Source organism: Miniopterus natalensis, chromosome 19 (genome assembly GCF_054644295.1).
Source record: "Miniopterus natalensis isolate mMinNat1 chromosome 19, mMinNat1.hap1, whole genome shotgun sequence".
NCBI classification, from domain to species: Eukaryota; Metazoa; Chordata; class Mammalia; order Chiroptera; family Miniopteridae; genus Miniopterus; species Miniopterus natalensis.
In genome coordinates this window covers 39,598,237-39,624,693 of record NC_142099.1, presented here as the reverse complement: position 1 = coordinate 39,624,693, position 26,457 = coordinate 39,598,237, and the positions used below count along the sequence as shown (strand labels likewise).

General features: G+C 56.1%; 4 protein-coding genes across 5 annotated transcripts; 2 read left to right on the top strand and 2 right to left on the bottom strand.

The window, feature by feature from the left end:
- Positions 1–652: 652 nt before the first annotated feature.
- Positions 653–9,291, bottom strand: ADAMTS4 (ADAM metallopeptidase with thrombospondin type 1 motif 4). The gene is made up of 9 exons (XM_016210423.2): positions 7,641–9,291; positions 6,302–6,625; positions 5,984–6,116; positions 5,264–5,434; positions 4,279–4,565; positions 3,987–4,173; positions 3,583–3,758; positions 2,524–2,699; positions 653–2,007 (listed from the first exon to the last, which is right to left on the bottom strand). The coding sequence occupies exons 1-9, from the start codon at positions 8,271–8,273 to the stop codon at positions 1,581–1,583; spliced, it is 2,514 nt and encodes an 837-aa protein (XP_016065909.2). The 5' UTR covers positions 8,274–9,291; the 3' UTR covers positions 653–1,580.
- NDUFS2 (NADH:ubiquinone oxidoreductase core subunit S2) lies at positions 7,864–19,710 on the top strand. 2 transcript variants are annotated; one of them, XM_087828029.1, is made up of 14 exons: positions 7,864–7,892; positions 12,118–12,224; positions 14,825–15,015; positions 16,523–16,643; positions 16,756–16,868; positions 17,077–17,151; positions 17,271–17,348; positions 17,475–17,560; positions 17,727–17,846; positions 18,458–18,587; positions 18,823–18,918; positions 19,068–19,151; positions 19,283–19,340; positions 19,502–19,710. In XM_087828029.1, exons 1-14 carry the CDS (start codon positions 7,879–7,881, stop codon positions 19,537–19,539), a joined length of 1,311 nt encoding a protein of 436 aa, XP_087684155.1. In that variant the 5' UTR covers positions 7,864–7,878; the 3' UTR covers positions 19,540–19,710. The 2 variants fall into 2 exon arrangements, with proteins under 2 accessions (XP_087684155.1, XP_016065910.2); XM_016210424.2 differs by lacking the exon at positions 7,864–7,892 and adding an exon at positions 11,295–11,415.
- Positions 19,711–19,803: 93 nt separating this feature from the next.
- Positions 19,804–23,648, top strand: FCER1G (Fc epsilon receptor Ig). The gene is made up of 5 exons (XM_016210426.2): positions 19,804–20,391; positions 22,115–22,206; positions 22,367–22,399; positions 22,690–22,710; positions 22,870–23,648. The coding sequence occupies exons 1-5, from the start codon at positions 20,343–20,345 to the stop codon at positions 22,930–22,932; spliced, it is 258 nt and encodes an 85-aa protein (XP_016065912.2). The 5' UTR covers positions 19,804–20,342; the 3' UTR covers positions 22,933–23,648.
- Positions 23,649–25,826: 2,178 nt separating this feature from the next.
- On the bottom strand, positions 25,827–26,457 carry APOA2 (apolipoprotein A2). The gene is given in 3 exon segments (XM_087828226.1): positions 25,827–25,956; positions 26,213–26,291; positions 26,434–26,457. Coding segments are annotated over 2 exon segments (186 nt in total). The 5' UTR covers positions 26,269–26,291; positions 26,434–26,457.

The window sequence follows — 26,457 nt, the reverse complement described above, 5'->3', positions numbered from 1 at the left end:
GGGCGCCCGCAGGCAGGTGGGCGCCCCCGCCCCGGGCTGCTAGAGCCAGGCGAGGCCACCCTCGCCGTCCTCCCCTGGCCACCCCACCCCTCCACTTCCAGTCCCTTCCCCCGCCCCAGCAGTCCAGCCACTGCCACACGAGACTCCAAATTCTCGCAGGGCCCACCTGCCACCTCCCCGTCCCCTCCACGGCACACACAGGGCTGCTCGAGCGCTCTCTTAAGCAAAGCCACCTGCCCAGAGCTCTTTCTAGTACCCGACTGCCCTTGGTGTCCTGCCACCACTGACCCCTGGCTCCCCCACCTCAAGGGCCTTCACCACACTATTCTTTTTGCCCTCCTGTCTCCCCCAAACCACATTCTGTTCCCGTTAAAATCCACTCCCACCTTCTATCTTCAGAGAAGCCGGCCGTGCTTGTACTGCTTGACTGTGGGGACCCTGCCACTCCGTCGCCATAAAGGTCACCTCTGGCATTTGTTTCCAGAACACCTGTGGGAACTGGTATTACTAACTGCTGTACATGTGAACAGCCCGGGCTCAGCATCATGAGTGAGTTCCCCAACTCTAGAGAGGTGAACCCCAACTCAAAGCCAGACCCCAACTCCTGCTCCAAAGCACTTTCTACCACAGCACCGCAATATCCTGTGGTGGGAGCCTCCAGAGATCAGGGAAGGGCATCCTTTCCCTGACAGTCCCTCAGAGTTCAGGACAGGGATCTGCCAACCAGAGGAACAGGGCCAGGTCAGGGCAGGCTCTGCTGGCATGGCTGTTGGCCACCTTCAAGTGCAGTGCGACCCCTGTGAGCACGGCAGAGACAGAAAGGTGATGACAGTCACTAGTGGCAGCTCCCATTCACTGGGCATGCTGCTAGCTAGTTGTTTCTAGTTGTTTATTTACATTACTTTAATCTCCAAGACAAATCTCTAAAGGAGGTATTATTATTGCCAATTGAGGAAACTGATGGTCAGCAATGTGGGGCCAGGATTCAGCCCATGTCTGTCCGACTCTGAAAGGGGCACATAAATAGCAGAATTCCATTTATATTTAAGAATATGATAATCCCTTACTCCCTGAAGACCTGCCCTACCCTGAGTCTTCCTTTCCCAGAAAACAGATCTTAGGGAGAAGAAAGCAGGGCAGGCTGCACCTCACACACAAATGCACCCACATTTTCTTACACAGACACACACAGGCCACGTAGGCTTTTCACCCACCTCCCTGGGTTTCCTAGCCAGGGTGAGGGCCATGAGGAGCAGGGGTCAGTTTCCCCAGAACCCCTTCCCCAGTGCTAAATAAAGGTGAATAAATACTAAATAAATACAACAGGGCCATCCTGCCTTCCCCTCCCTCCTGTGACCAGCAGGGCAAAGGGGCAGTTTAGACAGGGGACTGTCTCCCAGCCCCTTCCATCCACGGTTGCTGCCTCCAGGGCAGGAACCAGGCAGGGCCGGCCTGTACATCGTTGTTATGGGGGCTAGCTCTCCCCAGTGTGTCCAGCGTGAGGCTCCTGCAAAGCCCTTTTCTCCCAGCTAAGTCTGGGCCAGTGCCAGAAAGGGCATGTGAGGGCCGGGATGGTGAGGCTACTTCCTGCCGGCCCAGGGGCGCCGCCGGAGGACCTCCAGAATCTGTGCCTTGCGGTGCAGCCAGTCCTGGGCAGCGGGGCGTGGCGGCGGAGGGGCGGGCAGGGGCACGAAGAAGCTGTACCGGATGCGCGCATTCTGGGCACTGCCAGCCACCAGGACCTGCAGCGTTAAGGGCTGGGCCAGTGGCCCGTGACCCGCCAGTGTCTCAGAGGCTGCCGTGGCCCCACTGTAGCGCAGGCTGACTGCCCCAGGCAGCACCACGTCGGTGGAGGAGGGTGCCAGTGTGTATCCACCATTGAGGGCATAGGAGCCATCTGGGAGCTTCAGGGCCAGGTAGAGGCTCCTGACACCAGGGGTCCCCTGATGCCGCACCAGGATGTGGGTAGCCCCCGCTGGTATAGTGACCACATTGTTGTATCCGTACCTGTGTGAAAGGAATAAAGGTGAACTCAGCATCTTTCTGAATCCCCTCAGCCTTCTGAGCTCTGTGTGTGTATGTATATGAGTGTGAGTGTATATGTGAGTGCATGTGTGCATGAGTGTACATGTGTGAGTGTGCATGTGTGTGAGTGTACATGAGTGTGTGTGCATGTGGTAGAGGGCTATCTTTCCAGATGTCTATGAGGTGTCTCAGCTACCTGCAAATGTGCCTTCACCCTGTGACCTCTGGACTTTACACCTGCTCTGCCTTCACGGAGGTGCCTACCCTTCTAAGCCCAACCTCCTTGGTGCCTGTCCAATTCCTACTGTCCCTCCAGGAGGGAGGCCACCTCCTGGGGACTGTTGAACAGGTAGGTTACTGCTGTACCTGCTGACGGCTTGCTTTCTGTCTCCTCCACTAGCCTATCAGAGGAGAGACAGTGTTGAGTTCACCTCTTATCCCCCCAGGCCCAGAATAGTGTCCAGGAAGGTAGGAGGAGGAAATAAATAGTGGATGAACCTGAACTTTCTGAAGGAGCCAGACTGCTTGCTGCAGCCAGAACCATCTCCACCACACACCATGCATTTGTCAAACTTCTTTTTGGAGCCAATGACGCGGTCACAGCCAGCATGGATGCAGCGGCCCTGGACACAGACCGAGGAGCTGTCCGGGGAACAGGGTGTCCCATCTACTACCTGAGGAGAAGAGAAGGAGGCATTCGAAGGGTTCTTCCCATGCCCAAGGGGCTGATAACCAGACAAGACACATATCCCACGAGGGAGGGACTGTGGATGGAGTGGGGAGGAGCCCAGCACGAGGCCAACAACAAAAGCCACCGCCGTCCGAGCACCTCGGAGTCAGGCACCAGGCCAAGTGCTTTACAAACATTTATATATAATTCTCACAACCACAGCTGGAGGGTTCTAGAGCTGGGATACTGAGGTTCGAAAAGATTAGGAAATTGTCCAAAGGCTACATAGGCGTCTGGCAGGCAGAGAACAAGCTGGGAAAAGCAGGGCTGGTTGCAGGACTGGGGAGTCCCAGCACCAAGCCGGAACCTTGATGGTACTGCCCCAGACAAACACTAGAGGGCAGCCACCTGTAGGCATTCTACTCAGTGCAAGGCAGAGGGAGCGGACTGGGGGGGCTTTTCTTTCTCCTGCAGCCTCCAACCAGTCGCCCTACCACAGAGAGGAGCCCAGGGGCATCACTGTCTCCAGGAGGCCTGTCCAGTGAGGACCGGTCGGTCATGAGCTGACTGAGGCACTTTTGTGATTTGGTGGAGGAGCCCATGGAACAGGGTCAGAGACTTGAGCCAAAGGCCACATACTTGCATTTTTACAACACTAAGCACGGGAAGGGGGGTGGGGGAGTGAGAAGCCGAGGAAGAAGGGACAGGCTAGCACTGCCCGATGGGGTTTGTTTTCCAAACATCCGCAAACAGATAGGTCCCATGGACCCTTGAGCTGGCCTGGAGTGGCTGTGGGACAGCCAGCAGTGGAGGACTGTGCTTTCAGAAAGTAGAGGGACTGTTGGGAGTGTGTGGGCACAGACAGGCCCAGGCATCCTGGCCCTTACCCGTGGCTCCAGCACATAGTAGTAGCCCAGTGCCCGGGCCTGGCAGGTCAGTTTGCACTGGTCTTGGGGGGCCACGCCTGTGTAGCGGGGGACCCAGTCCATGGGCCCTGGGAAGCTCTTGAAGAGGTCAGTGCGGTGGTTGTAGGCAGCACACTGCTCTTCCCGGAAGGTCAGTGCTGTAAGGGGTGATGTGCACAGTCAGGGCCCCTCCCTCCTCACACTGCCCACCAGCCCCTGCACCTTGTACCTCAGACCTCCTACAACTGGCACCTCTCTTCCCCACAGACTGCCAGGGAGGATCCTGAAGGGTAAAGTCACTGCCTTCCACTGCAGGGACACACAGCACCTCCTTGGTCCCCAAAGCACTCACCACCCCCAGGGCTCTAGTCCCTCCCATTCCTCACCAGAGCCTGCTGGGCAGTCCTGAGTGCTGCAGGAGCGGAATCTGGTGCGACGGCCCTCACAGTACTTGCCGCCATTCCGGGGAACCGGCCGCGTGCAGTCCCGGGAGGAGAACTGGACACCACCCCCACAGCTCCGAGAACAGTCGCCCCATGATCCCCAGGGGCCCCAGCCACCAGCCTGTGGGATCTGCAGCAGCACAGAACGGAAGGGCGGTAAATACACTCTCTCCTGGGCTCCAGGCCAGCCCCTCCTCCCCCAGGCCCTCTGCCCCACCCCTGCTTGGGACTTCACCTTGAAGTCCTGGAGCTGGTCCACATGGAGACAGCGGCCACCCATGCAGGCCTGTAAGGGCCCACACGGGGTGCCATCGGCCCATGGTGAATGCTTGGTCTGGCACATGGCGTGACCATTGAGGTGGCCAGAGCACCAGAGGGCAGCACAGGGCGGTGGCAGCTGTGGACAGTGGTGTGAATCGGGCCCGAAGGTCAGCTGGCACTGGCGGTCAGCATCATAGTCTTTGCCAGGGAAAGTCACAGGCAGGTGGAGGGGAGCCTTTGGCTCATCTAAGAGACAGTGCCCTGGGAGGAGGCAGAAGCTAGAGTCAGAGGTGGGACAAGGCACCACTCAAGATTGTTCTGGGAGAGCTTGGGCTTCCTGGGGCCTGATGGATCCTGGGACCCAAAGCCTAGGCCTGCAAGAAGCTTTAAATAGCAGCTGCAATTTACTGGATGCTTACTAGTGACAGGCATCAGCTCGCTGCTTGTCCAACACCGTCTCATTGAATCACAGCCAACACCTAAGAGGCAGTTACCACCATCATGCCTGTTATAGGTCAGACACAGGGGCAAAGCAACTCACAGCCACACAGCCACACACATCTCAAGAACAGGAGCAGGACAGCCATCAAGCACCACAGCTTCTTGCCTGCTCTAACCAACTGCAGAGCTGCTGAGTTTGCTTCTCACCAGCAGCCCTGCCCGGGGGATGGCCACCCTGCTGGCTTACACACCTCAAGTGACAAGGCAGTCACCTCCACTGCCAGCCCATTCCAGTACTGGATAGCTCTGGCCCTTAGAAGCTCAGTTCTAATTCTGTTGAACCAAAATTTGCCTCCCCTTGCTGAGCTACTTATTCTGGGAGGTAATGGGAAGCACACAAAGACAGCAGCCTCCCCCCACCTCTGCAGAGGGAGTCCATTTGGCCCATGCAGAAGGAGGCAGGAGAGAGTACAATGGAGCAGGAACCGCGTCCTGTCCAGGGAGGGGAGCCTGCCCACCGTAGCCATTGTCCAGGAAGTCCGTGACGAAGCGGGCACTGCAGGGAGACCAGGGCTCCTCGGGATCCACATGAGCCATCACAGGAGCCATGACATGGCGGGAGGTGCTTCCAGGACCATTCAGACCGACGCATGGCTTGGAGTTGTCGTGAAGCATGTTGAAGACGTGGCCTGTGAGAACAGAGGTCCTGCTGGAGTCCGAGGGTCCCCTCCCCGTGTCCTCAGGGAGCTGCAGGGCCATCCCAAACCTGGTTGCAGCTGTGGATGGCCCCATCCTGCCTCAGCCCCCTTCTAGTGCTCTGAGGGCTCCTCAGGGTGCAGCTCCACCAGAGCTCTGCCTCCCCTTCTGCAAACTATACTCAGGGCCTCTCCCCACCCACTTTCCCTTGTAGCCAATATTTCCAACCCAGCACCCATCCATCCTATCCCACACAGACACACACAGACATACAAACATCACACTTATACACATTCACACACACTCACACACACACTCACACACAGAGTTGCAGTGGGCTTCCACACACTATCTCACTTATTAGAAAACCTAACTGCTTGTCTACCCGCAGAACAGAGGACAATGGCCCTGGACCTGAGCCCAGAGAGAAGGAAGAAACACCTTGAGACCCATTTGCACCCTAGTGAGCTCACTGTCCCCTTGCCTCACCTCTGACACCTCTCTCATTCCTCCCAGATGTCACAGGGCCCCCCTCACTGTACCCAGTTCATGAGCAGCAGTGAAGGCCGACTGGAGTCCGTCATCCTCGACCACAGCACAGCTCCGAGCCGCGTCACACACAGTGCCCACGTCGGCCATGCCCAGAGTGTCACAGGTAGAGACCCCGCACAGGTCCTGTGGAGGAGATCACAGAAAACGATTGAAGAACCAAGGCAGCAGGGTCCAATGGGCTAAGGCCCGGATTAGTGGGGACTCAGTAGCACTAGGATGTAGACAGGCACCGCCTCACACAACTGCAGGCGCCATTTACATCCCCCTCAAGTCTGCATTGCGTGGCTGTGGTGCTGGCCGGGCCTCACCTGCCGGGTAAACAGAATGGCTGTGTCAAAGTGATCTGGGTCTGAGTCTTCGGGGGTGTTGAGTCCTTGCTGCCAGGTACAGAAGCTGTGCAGAGTCTGGGAGGCACTGGGCCCCACCTTGGGCCCTTCCTCACCGGGCCCCAGAATCACCAGCCGAGTCACCACCAAGCTGACAGGGTTGCGGATGCTCGGATGCTTAAACGCTTTGGCCGCAGCTGCCATGACTGTGAGCAGGTAGCGCTTCAGCCCTGTGCCGTGAAATGCTGCCATCTTGTCATCTGCCACCACCAGGGTCTCCACAAATCTACTCAGGGAAGCAAAGCGCTAGGGAGAAGGAGAGGGGGACCTGAAACAGCCTCCCACATGCCACCCCTTTCCCTCCAGTGCTTCATGACTCTGGAGCTGGGCAGAGCAGGCTGGGCCCCCCACCCACCAGCTTCCTGCAGGCCTCGCTTGGTCCCTCCCCCAGCCCCAAATCCCAGAGCTTTTGTGCTAACTCTAAGAAATCAATTGTTGGTTCAGAGATTGGGGGGGGGGGGGTGTCTGCATCTCAGGGCCACCTGGTCCCCAGAGGTGAAAAGCAGCTGGGCCTGTAGGACTGGGCTGGAGGGCTAGGCTGCAACGTGTCTGCCTTGTGTGGTTGGAGGAACAGTTCAGTCAGCAGCTAGGGTTGGGGCCAGATCTCAGCGTGGCGTGTGTGAAGGGAGAGTCTGGTCTGGATTAAAGCTAGAGAGGGAAGTAGGGAGGGAGGGGGGAGACCGGGAGTGGGAGGCAGGATGGAGCCTCAGGCAGCCTTGCAGTCAGGCCAGTGTGGAGTGATCAGGACGAGGTGGGGACCCCTTTCCTTCCTCCCATCCACTCCTGCCCTAGTCTGTAGCTTGCCAGGACAATTTTGAAGGGAGCATCAGAAGACAGAAGCCAATCTCTTGGGCCTCAAATCTCACTCCTTTAGCTTATATGTTCGTGGGGGCAGGGGGGTGAAAATCAAATTTGGGTCACAGAAAAGAGTCAAGGCCAAGGGACTGTGAGGAGAGCCTTCTACCTGGGACGGTGGCAGCAGCAGGCCAGGCAGGGCTGGGTGGGAGAGGAGGGTCATTCCCAGCACAGAGCCTCCCACCCACCTCTGGGAACCCTACTTGGGATCAGGGTCTGGCCAGGACAAGCATCAGGGTAGGGAGAAGCCAGCACCTTCCCAAGAAAGGCTCATGGAAAGACAAAAAGCAGGCGAACAAGGGAAGCAGCACAATGACCAGAAGTGGAAATAGGTGGAGAGAGGGGACACGGGTCAGTGGGACAGGCATGGTGGAGGTACTGCAGGAGGGACTCCAGAGCAGCCTACCTTGGCTCTTCGGGGCCTGGGCCTGGGGTTCCCAGGAGGCACCTTGACGCTGCACATGGGGCCCTGGCCGCTTGTGGGACTCTTCCGGCGTAGGATATGAGCCGCAGCCCCTCCAGCAGAGTTAGGGGTGCCTCCCTCCAGGGGCTGGATGTGGAGTTCGGTCCCCCGATACTGCAGCACCCCTAACAGAGCTCCCTCGTCCCAGTGCAGAGATGCCACCGATTCTGGATCTCCGTTGATGGTGCCAGTGAGGTAGGTGCCCGGCTCTGCCTCGTCCAGCAGCTCAGGTGCCTGGCCCAGGTATTGCACCGTCAGCCCTTCAACCCTCACACCCGGGTCTTGCTCCAGCTCTAACAGCAGCGTCTCCCCAAAGGCAGGCAAGCGGTACCACAGCCTGGCAGGGGTGCCCAAACCAGGCAGGATGCTGTCGTTGAGCTTCTCTGGAAACACGATCTCCTCCTCCCGGGGGAGGGGGCTGGCCGGCCGGGCTGAGGGCTGGAGGGAGGCCAGCAGCAGCAGGAACAGCCCCACCAGCCTAGGGATGGGCACCGTGGGGAGCAGCAGACAGGGTTGGGCTCCCCACAGCCAGCAGCCCGCCCAGCCCCTCCCGGAGTGCGGGTCCGTCCAGGACATAGCCCTGTACTGAAGCTGGGAGGGACCGAGGCCGTTGGGGCCTGAGTCCTTCACGTCCTGGCTTTGTGGAAAGCTCCTCTCTGCAGCCTGGGGCTTAGACCAGGGCCGGGGTCAGAGGCAGAGTCTTGGAGGGGCTGGGGACCTTCAGACAGATGGAGAAAACTTGCCTCTTGGCTAGGGAGAGGTGCCTAGTGCCCCCGCTCGGGCAAGCCCTCCTCTCCTGGGTCTTTGTCTCTCCCTGCCTCTGTCTCCGCAGCTTCTCTGGCCTTTCTCTGTCCACCCCCGACTCTGGCTTGCCTCTGTGCCTTTGTCTCTGTCCAGTGTCCCTGTCTCTGTGGGTCTCCCTGAGGGTTCTTACCAGACTCTCTCCCCGCCAGCTCTTTTAAGCATCCCCAGCCTCTGCGATTGGCTGAGCTGTAAGCCATTCAGCTAGCAGCTCTGTTGGGAGGACTCAGAAGGGTGTCTCATTCCTTCCCCAAAATCCTAGGTTTTGTTTTCCTTTTTTTTTTTTTTTAAAAAAAAGGGACTTGCCCAGGGGAGGGGGATCCCTAGCAGCCGGATGGAGGATGGGTCACAGCACTGGGCCAGCTGATGACATCGCCTTTTCCCAAACCCGACAGCTAGCTCTCAGCTGTATCTTTCCCTATTTGGTGGACAGAGCCCCAGGAGGGCTGGGGAGGCAGGGAAAGGGCCTGGCGGGTAGACAGAAAGGGCCAAGGTCCCAGAAGGATCCTGACTCCCACTGTCTAGGCTGGCGTCACTCCTTTTCTCAGGGCTCCCCTGGCTGCCCCCTGCCCCTGGAGGCCCCTGAGTAAACTGCCGGGAAAGAGGGTGGGGAAGAGGTAAGGAAGCATTGGGAGGCGAAGGAAGAAGGAGGTGACTTGACGCTGTAGGCACAGGACAAGCAGCTGGAGGGAGTACAGGAGGCCGGGAGGTGGGGCCTTTGGGAACAGAGTGATCAGGGAATCTGTGGCCCAAAGGTAGGATGAGCCTTAGAATGGGCACATAGGGGCAGAGGGCCAGGCAGTAGGGTTACCACTATTCCTTTTACAGAAGGAGGACCCAGGGTGGCACCCCCTCTCCTCTAATGCCCCCCTCTCCCTCAGGCTCCCCCCTTTCTGAGTTACGGCTTACCACCCCCTCCAAGGCCTGGAACAGTCATTCCGCCTCCATTCCCCCCAGGCTCCCTCTCCCCACTTCCTGACTCGCCATTCCCTGGCCCAGCTCCCAGCAGATTCCCCAGGCTTGGGGCCTTGCTCTTACGCACTCCAACTGCCCTCAACCGCCCCAGCCCCGTGGGCCGCCCGGCACAGACCCCTCCTAGGCACCCCTCTGAAGGAATCCCCACCTGGCTCCCTCTCCTGGCCCCACCTTGCCTTGAGCACCCAGTGGGTCCTCGAACATCTAGCCCTCTCTCTCTTGTTCCCATGGGACAGGGCCAGGGTGGAGGCAGCACTGCACACAGGGAAATGAGGGCGGTAGCGGACACGGGAACCAGCGCCGAGGCTGGGGAGGAAGAGGCGAATCGGGGAGAGGAAGCAAAAGCACTCCCTCGGTTCTGGACTGGGGGAGCCCAGCAGACCGGTCTCGGGAGAGGGCTCTCCCGGCGCGGGGCACGGGGCTGGAAGTAGGGCAACGCCTGCGCAGCCCTCGCTGCGGCCGCGCCCTTCCCCAGGACATCCCCAGGAAGGAGGCGCCGCCGGGACCACCTGCCCCGTCCGCTCGCTCGGCGCGGCTCCTGCGTGCCCACGTCATCCCCTTCCCTCCCTTCCTGCTCAGGGCCGGAACACCTGCCCGGAGCCCACCCGTGACCCTGAGTGGAGGGGGTGGGGCTGCAGGAGCCGGACAAAGGCTGGGGCCAGAAGGGCAGGGGCTGGAGGCGCTATCGCCGGACGGCTCCTACTGCCCCTGCCCACCCCATCCGAGACAGGACGGGGGTGACTAAGCAGCGAGAGACAAAGGGGCGTCAGAGTCGCGGCAGCAGTGGGGGTGGCGCGCGGGGAGGAGGCACAAAGGACGCAGTGTCCCAGGAGCCCCGACCCCAGCTCCAGCTCCAGCTGTCCCCGAGGCCGAGCAGCCGCCGGCCCGCTTCTCCCAGGCTGGCTGAGGGCGAAGCGCGCGGGCCTCCCGCCGCCGCACCGCACCCGCGCGGGCCACGGAGGCGGAGGAGCCCGGGGCGCGGCGGCTCCGCGGGGCTGCCGGCCGCCAGGTCCCGCTCGCTCCCAGTCAGGGACGTGACCCCACCCATTGGTGCGGTTCCCAGTAGGTCAACTCCCAGGCTGAGCGCGCGTGGCCGAGTTTCTGCGCCGCTAGACGTCGGTCCCCGGCCGCCGGCCGGGAGCAGCACCCCGGGGGGCCTGTCTGCGGCTCAGGGCCGCCGGGGGCCGGGGACGAGCGGAAGCGCCGCCAGGGCTGCGGGCTCCTCTTCTCCACACAGAGCGGGGCCCGCACGCCCGGCAGTAACCGCATTTCTGTGGCTTTGGCCAGGACTGAGCCTCGTGTCCGGAAGACACGAGGGGACAGCGACTGGCCCCGGCTGGCAGTGGGTGTGGGGCATCCCGAGGGCCCTTGCTGGGTCTGGCGACAGGAGGCCACTCTGGGGGACCGCCCCTCCATCACCCCCGCGGGGCGCCAGTGCTGGTGGCCTTGGCATCGGGCGCCCTGCGCGCCCAGCCCCACTCGGGCCACTTCTCCGTAAGCCACGGGCGCCATCCGAGAACTAGCTGGCTTTCGGGGCGGGGTAACTGGCTAAGCCTGGGGCGACCCCAGGAGGGCAGGGGCGGCGCAGGCGGGAGCGCGCAAGGTCCCTCGGGTTGGAGCCGTGGGGACGGCTGCCCTCAGTCCCTGTTATTCAAGCCACAGCGCGGCCGAGGCGCAGAACCGGATCTCTTCAGGTTCGGGTCTGCAACCCCGCCAGCCCCCAAGATGGCGGCCGCGCTGTGCCGATAAGCGCGAAGCCGCCCGGGTGCGTGCAGGCGGGACTTCCGCCCGGAGGTGCGCAGGCGGGACTTCCGCTTAATCCTTCCCCGCCGGCCGCAGCGGGCAAGATGGTGGCGCTGAGGGCTCTGCGCGGCTTCGGGGGTGCTGCGGCCCTGGTGCTGCGGCCCGGCGCTGGGTGCCGGCTGCGGGTGCAGCCCAGCAGGTGAGACCCAGGGCAGCCCCTCGACGTGCTGACCCCAAGGCTGGGGACTCCACGGCCACTGAGGCTCTTAGGAAAGGGTGACCCGGGCCTGTGACCCCTCGCCCAGGCCCGTGTCTTGGGCTCCAGGAGCCGCGGCGCCCGCCCTGGCCGAGGAAAGAGGGTCTCGAGCTGTTAGGCCAGCGGTGAAATCAGTGGGGGGAGACCCTGCGCCTCGACGTGGAGATCGTGTCCCCTTCTCCTTATCTCTGCTGCTTCTCCTGAACCCTGTCACGGGTGGGGTGCGACTCGTGACACGCTTGAGGAGATTAAAAGAGGAACACAAATGGTGACCCCGGGCTGGCCTGGTGCGTCGCTCTGGTCACACCTGAGCCGAGCCAAGGAGCCAGCAGGCGCCCTCTGTCAGTCTCCGGCTGACCTTGAATGAACCGCTTCCTCGCGTTCATACTCATCAGGCCGGGAAAGTGCGTGAGGCCTGACGCTGGAGGAGCCCGATCGCAGCCTCCGTGCACAGGGGTGATGGATGGGGGGATTCGGGGATAAGTTGTCCGGGGGATGGGGTGCACCTGGTTCTGCCAAAGCTGTACTAGCCCGTGTCGGGGACTTGGCAGTGAAGAATCCAGGACACCTTCCCTGGGTCTGCACCCCTGAGAGACTGGGAACAGGAACCAAGCACTGTTCGGCCCTGTGTGTTTAACTCCTCAGAGGTGCCCGGCAGTGGCAGCCAGATGTGCAATGGGCAGAGCAGTTTGGGGGAGCGGTCATGTACCCCACCAAGGAAACAGCCCACTGGAAGCCTCCACCTTGGAATGGTGAGTGCGCAGAGCCCCTGTCAACCTGATTTGTACTTGCTGTTGAGCTCGGTCTCAGGCAGGTTGTAGCCCCCCCCTTTGTGTTTGATTCTTTCACCCTGCATGGGTGTTCAGCAAACCTGATGATAGTGATCACAGTAGGTAATTGTCAAGGAGAGAAGAAATGGAAGAGTGTGCAGTAGAAAAGAAAGAGTAGGTCCCAGCCAACCCTGGAAGGTCCCTACCGAATTTATATCTTCAGCTTCAGTTTCTCCCAGAGGTTAGTGTGCTTCCATCTCCCTGGCTGGACAAGGTGGTTTTCCCTTGTCACACAAATGACACCTTCCTGAACAGGAACATTTTTTTCTCCCCATCAAAACCAGTTTTTCACTTTGACTTTTTGATTCTGATCAGTGGCACTGCCTTTCTCCTAATCTTTCAGAATTGACACTTTTTAGTCAGCTTTAGCTCCGTGTTCTCTCCTGCCTTCCATGTCTGTGTCCAGTGAGTGACGAAGCCCTGCAGTTCTTTCATAATGTTTTATATTTGGGCATCTCTCTCGTTCAGATTTATCTTGTATCAGACCTTGATTGTTCCAGGAGCCTCTTCACTGGGTTCCTGCCCCTGACCTATTTCCCGGCCAGCAATCCTATATACTGTTGCTTACCATGTCAATCATTCTCATGCTCAGAAACCTTCAAAGGCACTTGCAGTTACTTTTCAAAAACTTCAGGTAGCCCTGGCTGGTGTGCTCAGTGGTTAGAGCGTTGGCTTGTACACTGAAAGTTTGAGGGTTCAGTTCCTGGTCAAAGGCATGTACCTTGGTTGTGAATTCTCTCCCCTTTCCCAGTTGGGCCACATATGGGAGGCAACCATCAATATTTCTCTCTCCTCCTGTCTTTCCCTCTCCCTCCCTCCCTCCCTCTGAAAAGCAATGGAAAAAATATACTCGGGTGAGAATTAACAAAAACAACTACACTGCCCAGCTGGACACAGCTCAGTCATTGAGCATCTGCCTAGGATCCAGGAGATTTTGGTTTGATTCCCAGCCAGGGCACATGCCCAGGTTGTGGGCTCCATCCCCAGTCAGGGGAATGCAGGAGGCAGCTGATCAATGACAACTCTCTCATCATTGATGTTTCTATCTCTCCTTCTCCCTCTCCCTTTCTCTCTCTAAAATCAATAAAGATATATTTTAAAAAAACAAACACAAACTTCACAGTAAAAATAGCTGGTGCTTACCATGTACTACATGTTTTATATGCATTATCTCACTTAGTCCTTACAACAACTCTCTGAGACTGATTCTAGTATTACCCCAGTTTTGAGGAAATTATGGTACGGGGACATTAAAACTTGATCAAGGACACACAGATGGAATTGTACTCAGGTCTGTCTGACTCCAAAGCCCACAATGAAGAGTTGTGGTTGAAAAGTTTGGCTCTGGTTTCAAATCTCAAGTCTCCATTTACCAGTTAATAAAGTACCTACTTCATAGCATTACTGTTAGGAGTTAATGAGGTAATAATAAGCCACTTAATGTAGTTATTGGCACATGGCAGGTCTTCCATAAGTGTTGTTATTGATACTACTGCCTGCCAACACTAATCTGCCTCACATAAGAGTTCCAGGTATTTACTTCCTTGTATGTAAGACTTGACCTGTGTTGATTCCATAACTGGGATGTCTCCTCTCTGCCTCTCTGAATCATTTTCTATTTAAGAGCCAGCTTGGGTCCTACAAGTCTTCACAGTGTTCTTTCTTCCCTTTAAGCTCTTAATGGCTGAGCCACTTAATTGGTAGCTTGTCAGTTTGATCTGCGTCACTGGATTCTCACATGTATGTATTTCCCAAATTAAATTGTAATCTTGAGGGTCAGCCTTGTCATTTAATAGTAGTAAGAATTAAATATCCAGCCCTGGCTGGTGTGCCTCAGTAGGCTGGGTGTCCTCTGTGCACTGAAAGGTTGCTGGTTCTATTCCCAGTTAGGGCACATGCCTGGGTTGTGGGCTGGATTCCTGGTAGGAGGTGTACAGGAGGCAGCCCATCAATGTTTTGCTCTCACATCATTGTTTCTCTCTCCCTCTCTCTTCCTCTTTCTCTAAAATCAGTAAACTTAAAAAAAAAAAAAAGAACTATCCCTTTCCTGGTGGCCATCATCAGATGCATTTGGAGGGCAATGCATCCTGGTGGTTAAGAGTGTGGACCCTGGAGCTAACAGGCTGAGTCCAGTCCTGGCTCTGCCACTCACTAGCTCGGTGTGAAGTCACTTATCCTTTCTGGCTTCAGTTTCACCAATAAAATGGGGATAACAATAGTACCTAATACTCTGTGGTGGTTGTGAGAGTTAATTAAAATAAGCAAGGTGCTTAGAGTAGTGTGGGGCACATGATAAGGTACATATAGGTGTTAGCTATTATTATTATTAAAAAGGTATTCTGGGTGACATGGGAAGACTGGGTTTACGTTCCCTTCCATCGGAAAGCTTTTCCCACCCAGTAGTTTCCTGAGGATTAGGAAACACACATGGTATGGAGTATAGGGGGAGGCTAACCCTTGCTGCCTCTTGGGGGCTCTCAAGGGAATTGCCATTTGGCTCTGAACTCTTTCCCACTTCTCAGATGTGGATCCTCCAAAGGACACAATGGTGTCGAACCTGACCCTGAACTTTGGGCCCCAGCACCCAGCAGCCCACGGTGTGCTGCGCCTCGTGATGGAGCTGAGCGGGGAGATGGTGCGGAAGTGCGACCCTCACATCGGGCTGTTGCACCGAGGCACCGAGAAACTCATTGAATACAAGACCTACCTGCAGGTGTGGGCACACAGGGGCCTGTGGACGGGATCTGGGATGTTGCCAGCTTGCTGCTCCCAAAACTCCAGGGGCGGAGGAGAGTAGCCTGTTAAGGTTCTGAGGACAGCCTCGGTTGGGAGGAGGGAGAGCTGTGGCAGAGGATGCGTGACTTGGACCATCTGGACTTGATTCACATGGCAGGAAGGCTTTGCAGCCAGAGCTGCACTCCCAGGTTTTCTCGGGCTGCCCCTTTGCCCTTCCTGTAGTGCCTCAGTTTCTCTGCTCTTATATCACACTCAGATGTCAAAGCCAGGGTCCCTGGGGCCAGGGACAGAGGAGAGAGACTTCAGCTCCCCAGGATTCACATCTCATTCTTGTATCTTCCAGCTCTCTTAAGTTTGTTTTCAAAATACTGAGTGAGTCAGAGTGACTGGGAGGGAGTCTGTGACGGAGTTTGCCATTTTTAGGAGAACCGTGTGACCCAAGTGGTGAGGGTCAGAGTTGAAGGAATTTGGATCTGGGGTAGGAACCTGAAGTTTTTTCTTACTTTCATGAAGAAAGGTGTTGATAGAGAATGATGGATTAGGATAGGAGATAGCCAACTGTTTGTGGTTTCCCCTAGAGATTCCAGGCTGTGCTGGCTTCTGGTCCCAGAGCCTATGGAGTTAACCCTGTAGCATTATCCCACGTCACAATGACATCAGGACAAGAACTGGCTGTCCTGAAGAGGGGTATCTCAGCTCCGCCTCCTTCCTGGAAGCTTACCACCACGACTTCCTGTCTGGCATTCTGGAGGATGAGCCATTCCTACCAGAAGCAAATCCCAGCTCTCTTATGTCCGCATTCCCAGGGACAGGGACCCCTAGGACTTACGATCTACAGGATGGTTGGCAGTGGGGTGCTAGACCCAGGTCACCCTGGGTCACAGAACAGATCGTTAAATTTTCAGGAATTTTGTGAGCTAGTAGTTAAAACAGCCATTGTTAAAATTAAATTATAGCCTGATGCTCCATGGTTGAGCATCGACCCATGAACCAAGAGGTCCCCTGCTGGATTCCAGTCAGTTCCCAGGAGGGGCACATGCTTGGGTAGGGGGCACGCAGGAGGCAGCTGGTTGATGATTCTTTCTCATCGATGTTTCTATCTCTCTATCCCTCTCCCCTCCTATCTTTCTGAAATCAATTTTAAAAATCACATTATTAATAAAAAAAACTAAGTTATCTTAGTTCATGATTTACTACATTATGTTAAAAACCAAGGTAAGAAGTACTCAGAACTCACCATGTTTTTCGGTGCCATGCTCTGGGGTGTTTGCTCCTGTGTCTGCTGCCAACTCCGCCCATGGCTGTGCTGCCCAGAGCTGTGTTCAGTTATGTGACAAGGGGAGCTGAAAGTTGTCTCGGTCAGAGTGTTTTCACCAAGGGGACTCAGGGTCCCCTCCCCAACACACTGCTGGTGATTGGGTATCCATCCTGCCCTCTAAGGGGTCCTGGCCCTGAGGGGAGACCTAGTTCTTCCCTCTTCCCAGGCCCTGCCGTACTTCGACCGGCTGGACTACGTGTCCATGATGTGTAATGAGCAGGCCTACTCACTGGCTGTGGAGAAACTGCTGAACATCCAGCCTCCGCCACGGGCACAGTGGATCCGAGGTATGCCAGGCCCTCTCCCGCTGCCCAGGCCTAGTGTGCAGATCCTGGGCTCTGCCCAGGACCACTGTCAGCCTGGATCCTTGGCCTCTTCCTTGTCTTCCCCTTTCTGCAGTGATGTTTGGGGAAATCACACGGCTGTTGAACCACATCATGGCTGTGACCACACATGCCCTGGACATTGGGGCCATGACCCCTTTCTTCTGGATGTTTGAAGAAAGGGAGAAGGTTTGCGAAGGACGGAAGGGTGGGAATGGGGAGGGGGGAGGAAGTGGAGAAGGTGTGAAGAGAAATGAGACTGGCAGGAGGGGAGGGTTATCTAACCTGGGGTATGTTTTTAAGGTACTCTTTTGTTAAGATCAGGGGAGTGTACCACCCTGTGGCCAGACTTAGGGGCCCAGGACTTGGTCACCAATTCCCTGTGTGTCCTATCCAGATGTTTGAGTTCTATGAGCGAGTGTCTGGGGCTCGGATGCATGCTGCTTATGTCCGTCCTGGAGGTGTGCACCAGGTGAGTGGGCCATGTCCTTTGCGGCCACTGGAGGGCAGTGCTGGCTAATAGAAAAGCCACCCTGTGGCCCTGGCTGGAGGTTCTGCTGTGCTCACTGTCACCCTCTGTTTGGCTTCTAGGACCTACCCCTTGGGCTTATGGATGACATTTATCAGTTTTCGAAGAACTTCTCTCTTCGGATTGATGAGGTGGAGGAGGTGAGATAGGAGTCAGTGGGAAAAATCCCTCTTTTCTCCCCAAGAATGACTTTTGGGGTTTTGGTCCCCAGTGCTAAAGAGACACAGAGGTGTTTTAAGTTTGAAAGGTGTTTTCTTGACCAACAGATGCTGACCAACAATAGGATCTGGCGAAATCGGACAGTTGACATTGGGGTTGTAACTGCAGAAGATGCACTTAACTACGGTTTTAGGTGGGAGGAGTGGGCTTCTCCCTAGGGGTGGGCTTCCTGGACTTCCCTGGCCACACTCTCTTTGTGTCCCGCCCAGAGCAGGGGGAGGAGTCGAGGAGACTAAGGGAGGGAGGGTGCCTTTCTTGGTTTGTGGAGAGCAACCTGTGTTCCCATCTTGTCTCTGCAGTGGGGTGATGCTCCGGGGCTCAGGCATCCAGTGGGACCTGCGGAAGACCCAGCCCTATGACGTTTATGACCAGGTGGACTTTGATGTTCCGATTGGCTCCCGAGGGGACTGCTATGACAGGTGAGGGCCAAATCCTCCCTTAGGTCACAGTCCAGCTGGTGTCCCCCAACTTTCCTCTCAGCTACTTTCCTGTGTGTTAAACTGGTGCTTTTCAAAGCACTTTCATATACGTTACACCTTGTTTTACCTTCATGTATCCTTATATCTTAGAACTAGTGTGGGCTGCATTCTACTGCTGAGGAAGCTGAGGCATAAAGGTTAGAGACTAGTCTGTGATTATTTATTAAAGTTGAAACTAGACTCCTGACCCAGGCTCTTTCCACTGGATTCTCAGCTTCAGGTCCCCTTCCTGTTCACTGACTTTGAATGAGGTTTGTTGTTTACTTTTTGAGTCTATTTGACTCTTACTCATTCCGTACTCCAGAAAGTGTTTAAGAGGATGATCACTGAGGGAAGTGCTACAGGACAGGGTCTAAGAAAGTTAGGAGAGGACTTGGGGACGGGCCCAATACAAGAATCAAGATTGCAGGCTTTCTGTGGGCAGCCAGTCCACACCCAGGTCCTCAGCCAGGAGATGAATGAGGGAAGTTCTTAGTGTTTTTCAGGTCGGCGAGGGCGTCACATCTGACCCTCTGACAGCGCCTCTCTCGAGCCTGTCTTGTCTCCCTCAGGTACCTGTGCCGGGTGGAGGAGATGCGCCAGTCCCTTCGAATCATCTCACAGTGTCTGAACAAGATGCCTCCTGGGGAGGTCAAGGTGGATGATGCTAAAGTGTCCCCGCCCAAGCGAGCCGAGATGAAGGTGGCTGCAGGGCCAGGGAGGGGAGGTCTCCTAAGGGCAGCGGCCCGGGAGGAGGATCCTGGGATTCAGTCCATTTGCAGAGAGCTCACCGAGAGTCTTCAGCTCCTGTAGCCTCCTCTCTTCATGTCTTCTCTGCTCACTTCTTAGTCTCCCTAAGGGGAGACTATTTCCTGCTGGGGATGGTGGGGGAGATGGTATGGATCTGGTTTGTCGATGCTCCGCTTTCCTTCTCCAGACGTCTATGGAGTCCCTGATCCATCACTTTAAGTTGTATACAGAGGGCTACCAGGTTCCTCCGGGGGCCACCTACACGGCCATCGAGGCTCCTAAGGTGAGGAGAGGAGGGGAAGGAAGCGACAGTGTGGAGTGGGCAGCTGGGGACAGATGTCGATGGGGGGGGCGTGGGTGATGAGAGGATCAGGTGGCAGAGAGGAAGCTTCTTCCTGCTGATGGCAGCAGTCTTCCTTCCTTCTCGGACAGGGAGAGTTTGGGGTGTACCTGGTGTCTGATGGCAGCAGCCGCCCTTATCGATGCAAGATCAAGGCTCCTGGTTTTGCCCACCTGGTAAGAACCAGTCCCGATGAGTCTGACTGCAGTAAATGAATCCACTAGTGATTGACCTTGGTTGAGATTTCTGCAAACCTCCCTCTCCTACCCTGATAACCTCACCTGACGCTGTTGCTCTCCATCTGCAGGCGGGTTTGGACAAGATGTCTAAGGGGCACATGCTGGCGGATGTTGTTGCCATCATAGGTACAGGCCTGTTGTGTAGACACGGGGGCTGGGACTCTGTTTGGGGACAGAATCTGAACACTTCCTGTTCCACATAGACTCTGGGCATGTTCCTCAGTCTCTTGGGCATAGAGTTCTGGGTCCTGGGTGACAGCACTTTTTTCCCCTTCCCGGCCTCCTAGGTACCCAGGATATTGTGTTTGGAGAAGTCGACCGGTGAGCAGGACAACATTTCATCTCCCTGCCTCTCGACTTCCTGTGTGGAGCCTGTCGTCATTGGAAATGGGGCTGTGTGTGTGTGTACGTGACACTCAGCTGCCAGGCTTTCTGTGCATGTTCTAGAGAGGGAGAGATTATAATAAATTAGCTGCCTTTGAGCCCCCATGCCAAAGCCTCTGGGGTATCTTTCTTAATATCTCACTGTCTTTCATTTTCATGGGAAACTTGAGTGTTTGTTAACCCTGCACTTCTCTGTTAGACTCAGTTCTTAGCAGTTTTTCCTGTTCCTCTCCGCCCCTTCTCTGACTCTTGTCCTTTCCACTTCTCCATTCCCCATTTCCTCTTTTCCCTCAGCGTCCCCACCACCCAGACCTTGCTGCCCACACAAACTGGTGCACTTCTCAAATCAGAGCGGGGGGATGTTCCAGGTGGAAGGGAAAAGGTTCTTATGGGGTCCTAGGGAATCCCGGGGCAGTTTATCACCGATGTGTCTCTGAACAGGGCTGGTGTGCGAAGGCGGGTTACATGGCCTTTCCCAAGCATGGGAGTCCCCTCTTTCTGTGGTGGCAGAGCCTCGGTCACTGGACGACTGAGGCGGAAGGGCCCAGACCGCTCAGCTCCCTTAGTTGGCCCTTCCGGGAGCCGCCTGGTCTCTAGTGCAGGAAGGGGAAGGGGCCAGAGCTGGGGGAGGCGTGGCAGGAAGGGGGGAACTCTGTGGTCAGGGAGCTGCTCACCCAGCACAGCTACGCCCGCCCTGCTCTCAGAGCTTCGATCCCCGCTTGCCGCCCCTCAGCCCTGCCCAAGATGATTCCAGCAGTGGTCCTGCTCTTACTTCTTTTGGTTGAACAAGCAGGTGAGAGGGCTTGGTGAGGAACAGTGAGCTGGGCTTCCAGGTGGGAGTCAAGGGCATGTGTGGGTGGGGGAGCATGGGCCTAGGGGGGATATCAGCAGCAGGCAGCTGGGCACAGAGACCCTGAGGCTGGGCCTGTGTGGGCACAGGAGTCAGTTTCCTCCTTCCTTGTCCCTGTGTTACTTTTTTAGGATTGATACGTACCCAAGGCTCCAGCTGGCAGGGAGGGGAGTGTGTGACATAAGCTGGTCTGGGAAAGGCTGCTTCTTGTGGGTGCGTTTGGCATTGTCCACTGGGAGCTGACCTCTAGCTGGCTAAGTGATATTTATAAAGTTGCTTTAGGTAGGCAGGGGTCTGTCCTTGTGCTTGGGAGTGAGGCAGGGCAGTCAAGCAGACGTGATTGCTGCTTCTGTACATCGTCATTAAATTCACCTCCTGCCAGCCACCGACAGGAGGGTGGGCAGCATGCACTGCCCAGTTCTAGAGACCTGAACATCTTTGTGGAAACTGAGGCAGAAATGGGAAGGTTGCAGCAATTGGTTTATGATCTCTCACCTCTTGCTCTCAGGGTTGTCTGAATATTTACAAGATGGATGGTTGCAGCTGGGGTTTGGGGAGGATGGGGTGAGTGAAACTGAAGGGAAATTGGGGAAATTGAAAGATGGATGGGAGGTTGCGCCAGCCCAGCTGTGAAGGCGGAAGGATCAGAGAGCAGCCGTGAGATGAGGGAGCCGGCCCGAGGCATGAAGAAAGAGCACACACACTGCACACACTTCGAAGGCAGAAATCCTGGATCTGCCTTCCAGCTGTCACCTAACTCCATGGCCCTGAACGAGTTACTTAGTTTCCTTGAGCCTCCTTTCGTCATCCGTAAGATGGCGGCGACATTTCCCACACAGGGTAGTTTTGAGATTTATGCAACATCAAGTATGAAAGACTGACGCAGAATAAAAAGCCATTCGCCCTGGAGCCCACGTGATAGGGGCCAGGGCGGATGGCGCAGATAGGAGCTCAGACACTATTTAATTTGTTTAATTGCACAAACTTCCTCTCAGTGGCCCAGGGTGTGAGGAACAGGGTAGAGTCCCACAGAGACACCACAGAGACCCCAGGTGGAATCGCACAGCTGTGATCCTTCCCTGGAGCCCTGTGTACAGAGCCCTGGGCACCCATAAGGCCCAGGAAAGCAGACACCTTGTTTTTACGTATCTTAAGTGTCCAGTGGGGCAGAATGCCATGTCGCTGAGGCTAGATGACCAATAATAGAGTAATTGCCTTCCCTCCCTTCCCCAGCTCACATCCTTCCTGTCCAGCTCGCAGCCACAGGTCACAGGACTGAGCAGAGACACTCCTGTGGTTTCTTCACTGAAATTTGTCACTGCCTTCCCCTCACCCTACCCTCCAGGCTGAGGTTTTGGTCTTTGCCCAGTGAACTCAGATGAGTCCCTTGAGGGCTATGAAGTGCTCAGTGGAGCCTGAGGAACCCACAGTGCTAGAAGGAGGGAGTCCTCAACGCTAGTGCGTTGAGTTCCAGCACCCCACCACTGGCAGCTCCCAGTCCTGCCTCTAGCTAGGCGAGGCTGAGAGAAAGGGCGAGGTGAGAGAATGGGATCAGAGAGAAAGGTAAACTTTCTTCCCCGGAGAGCCACCTCAGGCCTGTCCTACCTCCCAGAGGCCCTCCCCTTCCCTGACGCCCTGTCCCCATGGGCACCCTCTCTCCCCTCAGAGGCCCTGGGAGATCCTCAGATCTGCTACATCCTGGATTCAATCCTGTTTCTGTACGGGATTATCCTAACCCTGCTCTACTGTCGACTCAAGGTGAGGCTGGGCAGGTGTGGGGAGGGAAGAGGGCAGGGGCAGGCGGGAGGACGGGGAACAGTGGTGTCAGCGTAGCTTTGAGGAGAAACCCATGAAGTTTGGAGAGAAGGGGGATGGACCACTAACCTTGCTTTTACTAGTGACCTCTCCTCTACTCCAGATCCAGGTGCGAAAGGCAGCTGTAGCGTATCAGGTATGGACCCCCTACACACACACCTGGGTGTCAAGAATTTTGTAGACTCAGCCCTTCTGGGGCTATAGCCTTGAGGTTTGCAGCCCCTGGGAGGGGATGAGGCTCAGGTGCTGACCTGTATAAGCTTCAGAGACCCGCTTTCCACCTCACCCTACCCACCCTGCCACCCAGCCAAGTCACAGGTGACAAGTCACCACTCCTGGCTGATATGTCCCTGGGTGCAAAAGAAGTTGCTGGGAGGCCCTGAAGGAGGTGTGGGTCTCTGACAACTTGCTCCTTTGCCTCCACAGAAGTCAGATGGCATTTATACGGTGAGTGAGCCTGCCCCGCCCACCCCCAATCCCAGGAAGTCAGCAGAAGAGGGTGGATTTTGAGTGACCTTTGGAAGGGCAGGGTCTATGGGGGTGTGGGGGGATGGGAGCCCTGGGATGGCCTCAAGCTCCTCACTGTCTTCTGACCTCCACCTCCAGGGCCTGAGCCCCCGGAACCAGGAGACTTATGAGACCTTGAAGCATCAGAAACCAACAGAGTAACCGTAGGACAGATGCCCTTGGTCACACCCTCCTCCTGCTCCCGGTTCCCTGCCCAGTTCCGTGGTTGGCACCACATATGCCTCCTGCCATTAATGCCCACAGACCAACGCCTGTAATGATGCTGTGCCCCCATGAATGGACCCACTGGTTCCTCCTTCCTGCCAAAGGCTTATGCTCAGATCCTACTCATTAATGTTCGTATTCTAGTCTCCCCGTGACAGCACCCTTCTCCCTACTCCCAACATTCACTGAAAAATGGGAAGGGGGTAGCACCAATAAAGCCGCCACAGACTGGACTCCGCTCACTCACTCATTCCTTCGTCATCCTTAGCTCTGCAAGGCACTAGACTGGATACTGAAGATGCCATTGGGAGTAAGACAGATTTCCATTCCTGACCTACAGAGCTCACAGTGTCAAACAGCAAGCTGTTTTGCTTGGTTGAGGGGTGAATGCTACCTGTGAGGGGGATGGATGAGACCTGACTCCCCAGGGTCTCTAGCATGGGCCTGGAGCAGGGACTTCTGTTGGGACTCTGGGCACATTCAGAGACATTTGAACCTGAGAAATGACTTCTGGATTGTGGGAAAACCTGGCTGCCCAACCTCCAATCTATCACAGTGGGAGTCTGGGAGTCGTGTGGGGCAGCTCAGTGTCCATGGGCATTAGCCTGGCCAAAAAGTCAGGGATGCAGGAGGGACAGTGTGATGAAGGCCCCTGTGACGCTCCTAAAGGAAGGCTGTATGGGAACAGTGAGTTTTCAGTGGGTCCCAGGACCAGACAGACCTTAGCGGGCCAGGGAGGGATTGGATGTGGGCAAGACACAGGGGACAAGTCAGGTCCAGATGGGAGGCAAGCTCCTTGAGCACATGGGTGGGCAGAGAAGGAACTCCAGTCATCAGCACCTGTCATTTCCAGCAGGAGATGGGATTCCCTGGAAGTTTTTTTTTGCTTGCTTGCTTTTTAGAGAGAGAGAGGAAGAGAAACATCAATTAGTTGCCTTCCACATGTGCCCCAACCCCGGGAATCAAGCCTGCAACCCAGGTACATGCCCTCCATTGGGAATTGAATCAGCAACCCTTCAGTGTGCAGGCCGACACTAACCACTGAGAACACGGGCCAGGGCTTCTTTCTTTCTTTTTAGAGAGAGAAAGAGAAACATCGATTGGATGCCTTTTGCATGTGCCCTGACCCCAGAGATAGAATCTGCGACCTGGGTATGTGCCCTGACTAGGAATTGAATCTTCTGCCTTCTGGCATATGGGACTACACTCCAACCGAGCCACATTGGCCAGGGCTGGAAGTCTTTGGCCCCCATCCGATGTGGCCAGTCCTGCATCGGACTCAGAAGCCTTCTCAGATGGGTCTCGGTTCATCCCCCGGCCACCATGCTGGGCAGTACTTTGCTCTCACAGTGACTCACACTTGTCAATATGTTTTTCCAGCTCCTTGTCCCATTTGCTCACTGTGAGGATTTGGGCTCTTTGAAGTTTAACCTGTCCAAGACCATTCTGCAAGTAACAGACTGAGATCTGTCCCTGTATGCTTTAGCACACAAGAAAACCACAGATCCTGGGAAAGAAGGGGAGGAAGGTGGTCATGAGGGGTGAGGGCCGTGAAGGCCAGACCCAAGGTCACTCATTATGCAGGAGACTGCAGTCTTGTCTGAAGGCGATTTCAGATGGGATATGAGAAGTGAGTCAGGGAAGGGAGGCAACTATTTTAGAAGTAAAGTGGGAATAAGTTACTGGAAAATGTTTTCCTTGCCCTAATTTTGGGATCGTGAGCCTCACACATCTACCCAGCCCGCTTTCCTTTCTGTTTTGATTGAACCCAGGCATTGTGGCTCCCAGTAGCTCCAGTCCCACATGCCCAGCGAGTTGGAGGCCTGTAGGGCTTTGAACTGGCTGTCATGTTGGCTGGTTCCAGGCTCTCAGATGGCCACCAGGCCAGTGCTATGACAGCACCCAGATAAAAGTGGGGAGGGGTGTGGAAAGGTGTTCTAGGTAGGGGTCCAGGTGAGAGTGGTTTGGAGAAAGTGCGTCCCACTTCTTACCGTAGACCATGGAATGGGGGTGAGCAATGTTCCCCTGGCTCGGAAGGGAAGGGAGGGACTTGGGTGATGCCTCTGGGTTCAGTTTTTGGAGGCTTTGTCTTCATAGAATGATTGAGAGGACATCCTGAGGGAGCCCTCATTTCCTGTGACCTGCACAGGGCAGGGATTCAGTTAGTCAATTTCGTGCCTTTTCACAGTTCTGCGTCCATGCAAAGGCTCCTCCTCTCCATCAGAGCTGGTCCCAGGCCTGGAGAAGACTCCTTGGCACCCAATGCTGTCATTTCCAACATTTGTCTCTTGGGCCCTTTCTCCACCCTTTTCACACCCAAAGCCTCCTCCTGCTGGACTTCTTTCTCCTCCCATCCTCAGAAAAGCTCACCATGGACTCCTTTACTATTTATTGTAGAATGAAGGAGTGGGGAGGGAGAAGGGTTAGAGGCCTGGCCAGAGGGTGTTCTAGGGGCCAGCTGGCAATGGATGGGCGTCTGGCGGTGATTGGAATACCACAGAGTAATCGAAGAAGCTCATCAGATCACTTCTAGCCTTCTTCACCAGCTTCTTTGTCTCCTCCAAGACATATGAGGGTTAAAGGTCAGTGTGAGAGACCAAAGGCACTGGCAGGGCCTTGGTGGTGGTGGGAGGTGAGACCCAAGTCCCCTCGTAGGAGGAGAGGCAAGCCCTCTGCTGGGCAGAGTAATACACCCTGGAGACAAATCCATAGCCCAGCTGCTGTGGCCCACACGGGCACAGGGGGATGAGGCAATTGTTCTACAATTCAAAATTCATTCTCCCCACCCCAAGCTCAGTTTTCTGTGGGCCCTGAACCCCCCTTGTTGAAACTTACTTGGCCTGGGCCTAGACCTCGGGGCCCTTGACCTTCACCAGGTGGCTGCCATAATCAGTCACAGTCTCCCAGAACTGAGAGATCAGGCTCTGCAGATCTATCTCCTCTGTCTCCGGACCAAGGCTCCTGCACACACACGGAAACACACACACCTATCCTCAGCTGGTCCCCAACAATGAGTCCTGGCCTCCGACTACACCACTGCCAGTACCCAGCCCCAAACAGGTCTCCTACTCCAGGCCTTTGGACAGGCTTTCTGGGCTTTAGGGAGGGAACAGTCTTCTTTTTGAACCCTGTGGTTGCCAGATCTGGGCACAGAACTGACAGACGGGCAGCCAGGACCCCTGGCACCTTCTCCTTGGGACCCCACTCCATATCCCACCCACCTTCGAGTCTACAGATGGTGAGGAGCAGCACCGTCACTACAAGCAGCTTCATGGTGGTAACAGTGGGGTGGTGGCCTGGGAACAGATGGATGTGGGGGAGGACACTGAAGCTGAACGGCTTCAACCCCTCCCTAGGTGCCCACGCCAACCTGGTCCCTTCTCTCCCCACAATTAAAACCTGGTCCTCTTTGGGTGCTCCCACAACTGCTGCTCTTACCTGGTCAGTGCCTCTGTCCCTGTA

Bases quoted from the DNA above. Each gene is read 5' to 3' on its own strand.
- ADAMTS4 (XM_016210423.2), bottom strand. From the start codon at position 8,273: ATGTCCTGGACGGACCCGCACTCCGGGAGGGGCTGGGCGGGCTGCTGG. The intron at 5,435-5,983 runs GTACAGTGAGGG...CTGTTCTCACAG, and splicing joins CACTGCTGCTCATGAACTGG to GCCACGTCTTCAACATGCTT. The intron at 4,566-5,263 runs GTGGGCAGGCTC...GCCTCCTCCCAG, and splicing joins CTTCCTGGACAATGGCTACG to GGCACTGTCTCTTAGATGAG.
- NDUFS2 (XM_016210424.2), top strand. From the start codon at position 11,321: ATGGTGGCGCTGAGGGCTCTGCGCGGCTTCGGGGGTGCTGCGGCCCTG. The intron at 16,644-16,755 runs GTATGCCAGGCC...CCCTTTCTGCAG, and splicing joins ACGGGCACAGTGGATCCGAG to TGATGTTTGGGGAAATCACA. The intron at 17,152-17,270 runs GTGAGTGGGCCA...TTTGGCTTCTAG, and splicing joins GTCCTGGAGGTGTGCACCAG to GACCTACCCCTTGGGCTTAT.
- FCER1G (XM_016210426.2), top strand. From the start codon at position 20,343: ATGATTCCAGCAGTGGTCCTGCTCTTACTTCTTTTGGTTGAACAAGCA. The intron at 20,392-22,114 runs GTGAGAGGGCTT...CTCTCCCCTCAG, and splicing joins TCTTTTGGTTGAACAAGCAG to AGGCCCTGGGAGATCCTCAG. The intron at 22,711-22,869 runs GTGAGTGAGCCT...CTCCACCTCCAG, and splicing joins AGTCAGATGGCATTTATACG to GGCCTGAGCCCCCGGAACCA.